Raw genomic sequence first — 12,514 nt, forward strand, 5'->3', positions numbered from 1 at the left:
TTTGAAATAAACATGGAGGGTATCTCGAATATTGTTTGCATAATAAATAATGCAAAACAGAGGCAAATGCATGTCGTTAAGATTCATGTATTATTCACAGGGAAATTAAGGAAAATGTTCAAAATTGCCTGCGGTGTTAATACAAGCGGAAGGAAAAAAAGTTTTCGAATCCTGCAAACAAAGGACTAAACTCTCTTTAAACCAGAAATATGAAGTAAGGTTGGCCAACCATGTTTTTGAATAATATCAATGGCTAAACAATTATAAGCATTTTTTTTTTTTTTTTTTTTTTTTTAACGCAACCCTTCCAGATTCTTTAACCCATAGCAACGCCCTTGACAATGAAAATGCTTTTCTTCGGCAATATTCGGAAATCTTCGCAAATTACGTCACACTGAGAAGTGCGAGGGAAGTCCGCCATAGAACAATAATGTTTGTTGCATTGCTTCTCGGTAAGATGCCACGGCGGTGTGTGGCGATGTTTTTGTTCTCACTCAAACGAAAAGTTGTATGAGTGGCCAAAGGATAGCAAGGCACATAAATGGACATCTTTCGTTCGCACGAAGCGAATGAATTTCACACCATCATCGAGTAGTGTTCTCTGCTACAAACACTTCGAAGATGCCTGCTTCCTTAACCGGTCTGCTTATGATCAAGGATTTGCCAAAAAGTAAGTGTGATTTTTGGATAGATGACTGATGAGTTTGTCAAAGCAGAGCTGCCAACTGTTGTGGAATGAAGAGTAAAAGCTAGCGACATTAGCCAAAAGCTAACTCGTGGCAATCCCCGATCATAGTTGTTGTTGCGTTCGCTAGGTTAAGCGTGTTTAAATTGTACTTCATCTACGATCTTGTCCGAAAGGGTTAATCCACTGTCAATCGGGAAAGGGGTGTGGATGTGCATATAAGCGGGTCGGCGTCGCGGTAATTCACGGTCACGTTGCAGTAAGAGACACACACCGCCGGTGAGTTTGTGCACATTTATTTGTATTTGTGTTATGTATTTCCACCTTCATGCTTCAAGCATTGCATTGCATTTGTACGGTTCGGCGTTTCTTTCACGGTGATTGCTTGATAGCCTTCTAGTTTGTGTTTTACGAGAGCCACTGACAGGTGACAACAACATGCGTGTTGCTTTTAATGTCTGGCAGTGAATCAGCGAGCGCGCAGGTCACGCAGTGAATCATGGGAAATGTCTCAGGACAACACTGAAGGAAGACGCCACTTCCTGCCGAGAGCCCCGAGCCGTGTTGTACTGTTAGCTCCATGTGTTAATAAAGAAACAAATTTGTCAGCACGTCGTATGTTCGATACATTTGTAAACAAAAAGCTCATAACAAGACACTATGCACAATCCGTTTAAGAGACGCTGGGACTGGAGAGCGGTGAGTAGTAGGAGGCGAGAGGAAGATGAGCGAGAAGCAAAACTTCGCGGTTGAATTTGGCGGCAGTCTGCTATTATTTTGTTTTCTTATTGTTGCCACAATAAAGTGGAGAAAGCCATCAACAACTCAACTCCTTCTTTCCCACCAACGTTTTTATATCATTATTTTATATGCACGAGCGCTGCCGGATCTGCCAAAATGAACATGAAGTGTGATTATTATTTTTTTAAACAATGTCATCAGATAGACAAAAACATAAAAGTATGTGCAAATGCATGTATCTTCAAATCATGAAAATAATAACAGCCTATATCTTACCAATCTTGTAATCTCGATGGGTCTTGTCTCCATTCCATGTCAGGTAGTCTAGGCACATTGTTTGCATCCTGATTAGCGTCTGGCTAATACATGTTAGGTCCAACATGAAATTCCAACCTCCTCTTCTTCCTCCAACTCTTCAAAAACTTGGATCTCCTCCCTTGCGCTCGATCTATCGCTTATATCGCTGTTTGAATCATTGTTTGAAGGGCTTTGTATGGCGGCCGTATGTATGGAGCGCTGCCATCGCTGTTCTCGGAGTGACGTAATACTTTCGGGTTCGTCCCCTTTCAGTCTCGAACTTCGGAAACGCGAATATTTTGTCAAATATACAACATATAAATTATTTTGTCATGCTTTATTTGTTGGACAATGTTTAATTACTTTAATTGTGACGCTATTTTGCATGTTATGAAATTACTTCACATTTCTGCTTTAAAAGGGACATTTTATTTAATTGGCTGGGAGAGTGAATTTGGGCTCAGATCTTCTTCTACAAAGTTCTTCTGCATATTAAGCCAATGTTTGTGTGAGTTTTTTCCAGGTACTCTAGTTTCCACTCACATTCCAAAAATACACAGTTTGATTAATTGTTCGTAGATGTGAACTTGGGTTCAAAAGCTTGTCTATCTGTACCTCACAATTGGTTGGAGATCCTTCTGAGGTCCAGAAAATAAATGGATCGATTCTGCACCTGTTGCTGTTGCAGCCTTAGAGATTGAAATAGATTAAAAACGGACATTCTGGGCGTTTTTTACACATATTTCCTTGCCAACCTGATAAAATGACATAAAAGGTTATGAAAAAAAATCTTTTAAAAAATTACAAGGTCACCTCTAAGTACAAATTTGTACAGAAAGAAGACATTTTAGTGTAAAGTTATATAAGTACGGTACATGTTTTGACGGACCTCGTTTTATTAAAGATGACCTAAAAGGCTGGCACCGGTTTAGTTAGGCTTTTATGCTATCAGAATGCATATCCAGCGATAAGAACTGACTTTAAAAAAATCAATTAAAAAAACTTAATTGGCTAGTGATAACAACTGAAAAAAAACACCTTAACTACAAAGTATGCTTGCTCATATAAGAAATGAAAAAGTGACATTGCCGGAAAATAGTTTTCATTTTTTAAGATGTAACATTTTTGCCACAAAACACAAGCAATTCATTGAATCAGGAACATTTTGTTGCATCATCATTGTTAATGCTGAACAAACAAAAGTAAAGATACCTGAAATATTTAATGAAGTAGAAGGATCAATGACAGTGCTACCTCTATTTATGAAATTAATTGGTTCTGGAATAGGCATGTGCCAGTATGAGATTCTGACAGTATGATAACCTTAAGCAAAAAATATCACGGTTTCACGGTTTTGCAATTGCATCTCTAAAATGTTTTATTTTTAGATTTCTGGGTTAGAAAAAAAAATTGTTTTTCCATTGAACACGATTTATAGTTTTAAAACAACATATTAACAAATTGGAATATAAGTATAATGTTAAGTAAAATAAAAAAAATAATAACATAAATTAAATATTCTAAATATAATGAAATTGACATGCTAAATAGCCACGTTATCTGCCTCTTTAACAAGCTTACGTTACAGTATGTTTTACCACTGCTAGACACACTACACACGCTGGAGTTAACTTTCACAGCTAGTAGGAAACGTTCATGACAGCGTTTACTAACCTTTAATTTTGTATAAATGCGAAATCATATTGGAGATATTGCCTTCTCTGGTAGCCATCCCCTGCAAACATGTTTTACATGTCGGTTGGCCCACCTAAGCTTCGGCTGTCTGGAATTTTCCTGTACCCAAAGTATTCCCATACCAGTGACTTTGTTTTCTCCAATTGGGGGAAGTTCAGGTGTTTCATGTCCTCCAGCCAACACTGACACTGAGCAACAACTTAAGGCGGAGAGGGGTGAGCCCTGCATTTTTGGGACAAAAAGGATAGCTAATACCGTAGGGACAGTATGAGGGAAAATTTTAGCGGTTTTGAAACCTTAACATTTTCGTACCACATTATACAATGGGGCAAACAAGTATTTAGTCAACCACTAATTGTGGAAGTTCTCCCACTTGAAAATATTTGAGAGGCCTGTAATTGTCAACATGGGTAAACCTCAACCATGAGAGACAGAATGTGGAGAAAAAAAAAAAAAGAAAATCACATTGTTTGATTTATAAAGAATTTATTTGCTAATCATGGTGGAAAATAAGTATTTGGTCAATACAAAAAGTTCATCTCAATACTTTGTTATGTACCCTTTGCTGGCAATAACGGAGGCCAAACGTTTTCTGTAACTCTTCACAAGCTTTTCACACACTGTTGCTGGTATTTTGGCCCATTCCTCCATGCAGATCTCCTCTAGAGCAGTGATGTTTTGGGGCTGTCGTTGGGCAACTCGGACTTTCAACTCCCTCCACAGATTTTCTAAGGGGTTGAGATCTGGAGACTGGGTAGGCCACTCCAGGACCTTGAAATGCTTCCTACGAAGCCATTCCTTTGTTGCCCTGGCTGTGTGTTTGGGATCATTGTCATGCTGAAAGACCCAGCCACGTCTCATCTTCAATGCCCTTGCTGATGGAAGGAGATTTTCACTCAAAATCTCTCGATACATGGCCCCATTCATTCTTTCCGTTACACAGATCAGTCGTCCTGGTCCCTTTGCAGAAAAACAGCCCCAAAGCATGATGTTTCCACCCCCATGCTTCACAGTGGGTATGGTATTCTTCAAATGCAATTCAGTATTCTTTTTTCCTCCAAACAAGAGAACCTGTGTTTCTACCAAAAAGTTCTATTTTGGTTTCATCTGACCATAACACATTCTCCCAGTCCTCTTCTGGATCATCCCAATGCTTTCTAGCGAACCGCAGACGGGCCCTGGATGTGTACTGGCTTCAGCAGGGGGACACGTCTGGCAGTGCAGGATTTGAGTCCCTGGCGGCACATTGTGTTACTGATAGTAGCCTTTGTTACTGTGGTCCCAGCTCTCTGTAGGTCATTCACTAGGTCCCCCCGTGTGGTTGTGGGATTTTTGCTCACTGTTCTTGTTATCATTTTGACGCCACGAGGTGAGAGCTTGCATGGAGCCCCAGATCGAGGGAGATTATCAGTGGTCTTGTATGTCTTCCATTTTCTAATAATTGCTCCCACAGTTGATTTCTTTACACCAAGCGTTTAACCGATTGCAGATTCATTCTTCCCAGCCTGGTGCAGGTCTACAATTTTGTCTCTGGTGTCCTTTGACAGCTCTTTGGTCTTGGCCATAGTGGAGTTTGGAGTTTGACTGACTGAGGTTGTGGACAGGTGTCTTTTATACCGATAATGAGTTAAAGCAGGTGCCATTAATACAGGTAATGAGTGGAACTTCGTTAGACTTGTTAGACCTCGTTAGAAGAAGTTAGACCTCTTTGACAGCATGAAATTTTCTTGTTTATAGGTGAACAAATACTTAATTTTTCACTCTAATTTGGAAATAAATTCTTTAAAAATCAAACAATGTGATTTTCTGTTTTTTTTCCCACATTCTGTCTCTCATTGTTGAGGTTTACCCATGTTGACAATTACAGGCCTCTCTAATCTTTTCAAGTAGGAGAACTCGCACAATTGGTGGTTGACTAAATACTTATTTGCCCCACTATACCTTGAAACCGGTAACCGGCACATGCCTAATATGGAAGTATTGTCCTAATTTGACAATTCAGTAAGTAGTGACGCGTTATCCATTTTGATGCCCTAATCTGTTCCAAGACCCCCCCAAATTTGGACATAAATCTTTTATATTTCATAAAAATGCATCAAAACATGTAACAAATACTCGTTACAATTAGATAATTGCACAGTAAACATAAAATCTGAGTTGTGCATTATGTAAAAACCCAAGAGCAAAGAATAAAAGTTCATATACATACAGTACAGGTCCCTCTTAGCCAATTGGATGCAAGGAATGCTAGGCAATAGCCAATAGCAGAGCAGCTATGAGTGTGTTACATTCGGTAAACTCTAGTAGTGCAAGTACCAGCAGTGCTGTATTTTTGCCTTTCTTATCTTGAATTTTCTTCCTTAATAAGAAGCAATATTTTCCCGTTGAAGCGTTTCTTAATCGGAAAATTCTGTATGTAGAGACACTCTTAAGTAGAGGTACCACTGTATTTGGACGTCCGTCCAACCATCACTATGACTCAGACACTGTTTTCTCATTGTAAAATCATCCGGCTGATTTATTTGCGAAAGTTCTACTTTTTGTCTGCCGCAATTGCAGGCTGTAGGAATAAAGTATCCCGCTGACAACGCGGCATGAAGCAGCATCTTTTTCAAAGTAAAAAAAAAACTTCTACATTGTGCCCCCTCTCCAAATCCAACTAGAAAACTTGCCTGATCTTTCACTTTCATCGCTATTGATCCACAGCGCCTATAACTGCTCTTTGAGTAACTCTAAAAGAATCCCTAAAATGCTAATGATGAGTAAGCAAGCAAGCAACTTTTTTTCCCCACCTCTTTCCAGGGAAGGAAGGGCCGCGGCTCCATCTTCGTCTGGGCCTCCGGAAACGGCGGCCGAAGCCGCGACCACTGCTCCTGCGATGGCTACACCAACTCTATCTACACCATCTCTATCTCCAGCACAGCCGAGAGCGGACGAAAGCCCTGGTACTTAGAGGAGTGCTCGTCCACCCTCACCACCACTTACAGCAGTGGCGAAAACTACGACCGGAAGATCGTAAGCTTGAATCTTGGCTTGGTTTGGGTAACTGTGGGGTTTGAAGTTCATTTCATTGGAATCAGGTGCACAACAAATCAACCTGTAGAATTATAAACTGGTCCTCTTATGGTTCTAAAGTATGTTTTATGGGTAAAGTGATCACTGCCAACCCTCTCAATTACAATGAATTTCAGTTGTCGATGTCAATGGCAGTGGATGAGTTAAATGCTCCGTGACACTGGCATTTCTCTCCCTGTTTTCAGGGAGGTATCAGGGTCCTGATTTGAGAGGTGTTGCCACTCCTTACTTGGGAAGTATTAGGGGCTGTTAGGATGTACAAGGGATAAATGTTTGTCGGTCCAAAAGCCCCTAATTTATGAAGTATTTGGGTACTAACTCTATCGAGGTAATTTATGGTAATTTCTCGAGTATAATATGCAATTCATTACAAAAAAATCCCCACAAATTGAGGGCAAGGTGCATATTAGAAATGTGCCAATTACCGTTTTCAAGGTATACTGTGGTATGAAAGCGTCAAGGTTTCAAAACCGCTAAGATTTTCTGTTATACCGTCCCCAAGGTGTTAGTTTAAAAAAAAAAAAATTTTTTTATGTCCCAATAAAGCATAGAGAAATCCCTCGCTTGCAGCTGCAAGGCTCAATCCTCCCCCACCGGTTGTTGCTAAGTGTCAGTGAGTTAGCTGTGCTACAAGATGGTTGGAGCAGGTGAAACTCCTGAGTGTGATTTAGTGTGTCTAACGGTGGTAAAACATGCGTCTTTTTCTCTCTGGCAACTGTCTGTGTTGAGAAAGAGAATGTGTGTATAATGTAAACATGATACGAGTCATACACACGTCCTTTCTATGGAAAATAATTCAATTACCCGTAATTTCCCGAATACAAGGCGTACCCGTGAAAAATGCGCACCCCAAATTTACTTGTAAAATCTAGGGAAAATTATTGTACTCGTTTATAACGCGCACCTTAATTTTAGCACCAATAAATAGAAGAATACAAGAAAACAGAGCTTGTGTACCAAATACAGAAATGTCATTTTACTGACTGGTGAAACACAGCACAAGCATAGCATATTGGTAGTTCAAACCATTACCATAAACTGACAATATTTACGGTAATAATACTATTTGACAACTTCTCCAACTTACCAGAATCGAGGAGAAAACAAAACAGATGTGACTTTTCTTTTAAAGGCTGCTGTATAACTTGCTCGTTTCATCATGATGAATAAATGTTTCTTCCATGGATTGATACGATAAAATGAAAGTGAGAACGTAAGACTTGTGTCTTCTCTTTCCATTCCAACAATAATTTACAGAAAAATAGGGCATATTTTAGAGATGGTTTGAACTGTGATTGATTACGATTAATTAATTTTTAAGCTGTGATTAACTCGATTAAAAATTGTAATCGTTTGACAGCCCTAATATTTTTTTAACTGTACGGAACTCAACTGATAAGTCCAGCCATTATACTACAATCCGTTGCCCTTTTCATGTTTGCTTTCTCAGGACGTTGATTGGGACTCAAAATAAATAGATCATTTTTTGAATGAACTGTGAATACTGACAAATATTGGAATCATATTGATTGAACTTAAAGTGGATTGAATTATATTTCTTTTTCCAAATATACAGTGCCTAGCAAAAGTATTCGGCCCCCTTGAACCTTGCAACCTTTCGCCACATTTCAGGCTTCAAACATAAAGATATAAAATTTTAATTTTTTGTCAAGAATCAACAACAAGTGGGACACAATCGTGAAGTGGAACAAAATTTATTGGATAATTTAAACTTTTTTAACAAATAAAAAACTGAAAAGTGGGGCGTGCAATATTATTCGGCCCCCTTGCGTTAATACTTTGTAGCGCCACCTTTTGCTCCAATTACAGCTGCAAGTCGCTTGGGGTAGGTTTCTATCAGTTTTGCACATTGAGAGACTGACATTCTTGCCCATTCTTCCTTCCAAAACAGCTCGAGCTCAGTGAGGTTGGATGGAGAGTGTTTGTGAACAGCAGTCTTCAGCTCTTTCCACAGATTCTCGATTGGATTCAGGTCTGGACTTTGACTTGGCCATTCTAACACCTGGATACGTTTATTTTTGAACCATTCCATTGTAGATTTGGCTTATTTTTTGGATCATTGTCCTGTTGGAAGATAAATCTCCGTCCCAGTCTCAGGTCTTGTGCAGATACTAACAGGTTTTCTTCCAGAATGTTCCTGTATTTGGCTGCATCCATCTTCCCGTCATTTTTAACCATCTTCCCTGTCCCTGCTGAAGAAAAGCAGGCCCAAACCATGATGCTGCCACCACCATGTTTGACAGTGGGGATGGTGTGTTCAGGGTGATGAGCTGTGTTGCTTTTACTCCAAACATATCGTTTTGCATTGTGGCCAAAAAGTTCAATTTTGGTTTCATCTGACCAGAGCACCTTCTTCCACATGTTTGGTGTGTCTCCCAGGTGGCTTGTGGCAAACTTTAAACGAGACTTTTTATGGATATCTTTGAGGAATGGCTTTCTTCTTGCCACTCTTCCATAAAGGCCAGATTTGTGCAGTGTACGACTGATTGTTGTCCTATGGACAGACTCTCCCACCTCAGCTGTAGATCTCTGCAGTTCATCCAGAGTGATCATGGGCCTCTTGGCTGCATCTCTGATCAGTTTTCTCCTTGTTTGAGAAGAAAGTTTGGAAGGACGGCCGGGTCTTGGTAGATTTGCAGTGGTCTGATGATCCTTCCATTTCAATATGATGGCTTGCACAGTGCTCCTTGAGATGTTTAAAGCTTGGGAAATCTTTTTGTATCCAAATCCGGCTTTAAACTTCTCCACAACAGTATCTCGGACCTGCCTGGTGTGTTCCTTGGTTTTCATAATGCTCTCTGCACTTTAAACAGAACCCTGAGACTATCACAGAGCAGGTGCATTTATACAGAGACTTGATTACACACAGTTGGATTCTATTTATCATCATCGGTCATTTAGGACAACATTGGATCATTCAGAGATCCTGACTGAACCTCTGGAGTGAGTTTGCTGCACTGAAAGTAAAGGGGCCGAATAATATTGCACGCCCCACTTTTCAGTTTTTTATTTGTTAAAAAAGTTTAAATTATCCAATAAATGTTGTTCCACTTCACGATTGTGTCCCACTTGTTGTTGATTCTTGACAAAAAAATTAAATTTCATATCTTTATGTTTGAAGCCTGAAATGTGGCGAAAGGTTGCAACATTCAAGGGGGGCGAATACTTTTGCAAGGCACTGTACCACCTGTAAAAACAGCACAAATTTAAGCTTTGGAGCAAAAGATATTTTTACCCCACACAAGAGACTTTGCTTGAACTACCTCCATCATATTGTAACTAAGGGGATAAAAAGTGTCAGTTCACCAATGTTAGTTAACTTGTCTGGCACCGTCCCTCTACATTCCCTGCACTGTCGCTACCAGCAGACACTCGGTAACCCCGGTCGCTTTGTACAAATGAACCATTTTTGCGTGTCACTCTAATCTACTTGAACACATTCTCTGCTGCAGCACATAATGTTTGTGTTGGGATAATCCCTCCAACTTTTCGGTCCAGCAAAGGTCCTTTGATGAGGGCTCAGACGAGGAGCTGGCCAAACTTTCTCTTGGCTCGCAGACTGCCACGCTCTAGAGGTCCATATGATTTGGCCAAAGCATGCCGTGATCAACATGCAGGGAATTCTCGCAACTCCCAGAGGTTAGGGAACACGATTTGCAGAAATTAGTGTATAACAGGCCCCTGTATTGTTTTGTCTCTATATCCCATATTGAGTAGCAAATCGTGCATTTTGTGTCAGGAACCTTTAAATAAGAACTTTGGCAAGTTAATCCAGTTCTTGATAGCACCTTCATTATGTTGCAATTAGAGCTGAAACGAATACTCGAGCAACTCGAGTAACTCGAGTTTAAAAACTGATACGAGTAATTTTATTCACCTCGTGGAATCATTTCATTTTGCCAGCTCTAAGCATCACGTTTTTCCCGTACTCCTTTTAATGCGGGACAACGCGCTGATGTCACGTGCGTAGAGGAAGAAGCGATAAAAAAAATATAAAAAAACCTTTCTGAAGCAGACAGCCGCTACAAACTACGCCGTCATAGCCCGCACAATGCGGTGGTAGCAGGTAGCATCTGATGCGTCTCATAGATATCACATGTGTGTTGAACTAGATGCGAAATGACCGAATCAGCGGTGTTAGTAAATAGCCGCCATCTTAAAGCAGTGCACCTCTCAGCGCTAATAAGCCAGATTAACGTTACTGTCACTCGGTCACGTATGTAACGTTAGCCCTGCGGAGGGCTAGGTTTCTATTAAGACCACTGTCGATGCGTTACTAACGTGTCTTACATACAGGCTTTATTTAATCTGTGAAACATAGCGCTGTAGAGTGATGAGGGTGTAAAATGAAAATATGATAACGCTAACTGTCAACTTTAGCTCAGTAGTCATTGCTGGATAAAACACCAAGTAGCACTGGCCCCTAATGTGCTCCAATACAGCAGGTATCATATTGTAACGTTGACAAAGAGTCACCCGCTTCATTAGGTTGCAATTATTTCTTTTTTGAGAACTCGTGGAACGATAACAACAACAGGAAGGCACGTCTCTCGCTCTCCCGCACCTCCCTCACCCCCGCACGTCACGCGGTGCATTCAGGAACGCATGCAAATATCCCCGCCATATTATAACCTGATATGTTACAATACATTTATTTTGAACACTGCAAAAACTCAAAAATCCTATCAGGACTTACAGTTTAGACTAACTTAAAACTTAACTAGAACTTAAAAATGGCTTGACACAAATGGAAATTCAATTGAAACACGTGTGATGTGTGTTATCAAGCGTAATGGCATTTTTAGGCAAGAAATATATGTTTTTTTATAAGAGCTAAAAGTTTTTGTAGTGAAAGCAGTGAATTGGTCTTTTTTTTTTTTTAAATTCTAATCACATCTGAGAGGCAATTGTTGGCTGTTTTCAACAATGTACACCAAAAATAAAGACATTGATTGACTGAAAATGGTTCAATATTAGATGAAATGTCTTTTTATTTCATGTATATTTAGGGCCCGAGCACTAGGCGTGCGAAGGCCCTATTGTAATGCAAAGGATTATTATTATTAGGGCCCGAGCACTAGACGTGCGAAGGCCCTATTGTTTTGCAAAGGATTATTATTATTATTATTATTATTATTATTATTATTCTTTTTTCAGGGCAAATGAAAATGGCCAATTTGGAGGCCTGAACATGCACGAAAAGTCACCAAAATTTGCACATACGTGCCGCTTCGCGTAAATTTCGATAATCTTGTGTCGTTTTGAAAAAATGTCAAAAAATGGCTCAGTGGCGCCCCCTTTACCCTTAAAATTTTCAAAAAGGCCTCTCCTCTCAGGTTTTCAACGTAGAGCAATGAAATTTGGGGAGTAGATACCTTATGCCTAACTGTTCAAAAAAGCCTCTTGCACCCATATTCCAAATCCAACAGGAAATCGGATATTTTGGATCAAATGTGAAATTTTTATCGGTTCACAGTTGGGGTTTACATTTGGAGGCCTGAACATGCACGAAAACTCACCAAAATTTGCACATACATGCAACTTTGCGTAAATTTTGATAATCTACAAAAAAATTTAACAAAATCGCTCAGTGGCGCCCCCTTGAAATTTTCAAAAAGGCCTTTCCTATTAGGTTTTTTCAACGTAGAACGATGAAATTTGGCGAGTCGATACATTGTGCAAAACTGCTCCAAAAAGTCTCTTGCACCCATATTCCAAATCCAACAGGAAGTCGGAAATTTTGGATCAAATGTGAAATTTTATCGATTTACATTTGAGACCTTGTCGCTGAAGAAAATAGTTGGATCGTCTTCAAAATTGGTCAGAGTATTCAGGAGACATATGAGATCTTAAGTTTTCAAAATGGTGTGTTTTCACTCAAGGGTCGGGCCTGGGCGTGGTCCCAAAGTCGGCCATTTTTGGGCAAAATACCAAATTCAGAAAATGATTAAAAACTCCGTGATACAACGTTCAATCTTTTTCATTTCTAGCATGTATATG

At 39.8% G+C, this 12,514-nt stretch overlaps 1 protein-coding gene across 1 annotated transcript in view; it reads left to right on the forward strand.

The window, feature by feature from the left end:
- LOC130913537 (proprotein convertase subtilisin/kexin type 5-like) overlaps positions 1 to 12,514 on the forward strand; it is a 305,474-nt gene that overhangs the window by 85,916 nt on the left and 207,044 nt on the right. Inside the window, exon 8 of the mRNA XM_057832213.1 lies at positions 6,221 to 6,433. Coding sequence (XP_057688196.1) covers positions 6,221 to 6,433 — 213 coding nt within the window. The remainder of the gene's footprint in view (positions 1 to 6,220; positions 6,434 to 12,514) is intronic.

This window comes from Corythoichthys intestinalis, chromosome 3 (assembly GCF_030265065.1).
Source record: "Corythoichthys intestinalis isolate RoL2023-P3 chromosome 3, ASM3026506v1, whole genome shotgun sequence".
Lineage (NCBI taxonomy): Eukaryota > Metazoa > Chordata > Actinopteri > Syngnathiformes > Syngnathidae > Corythoichthys > Corythoichthys intestinalis.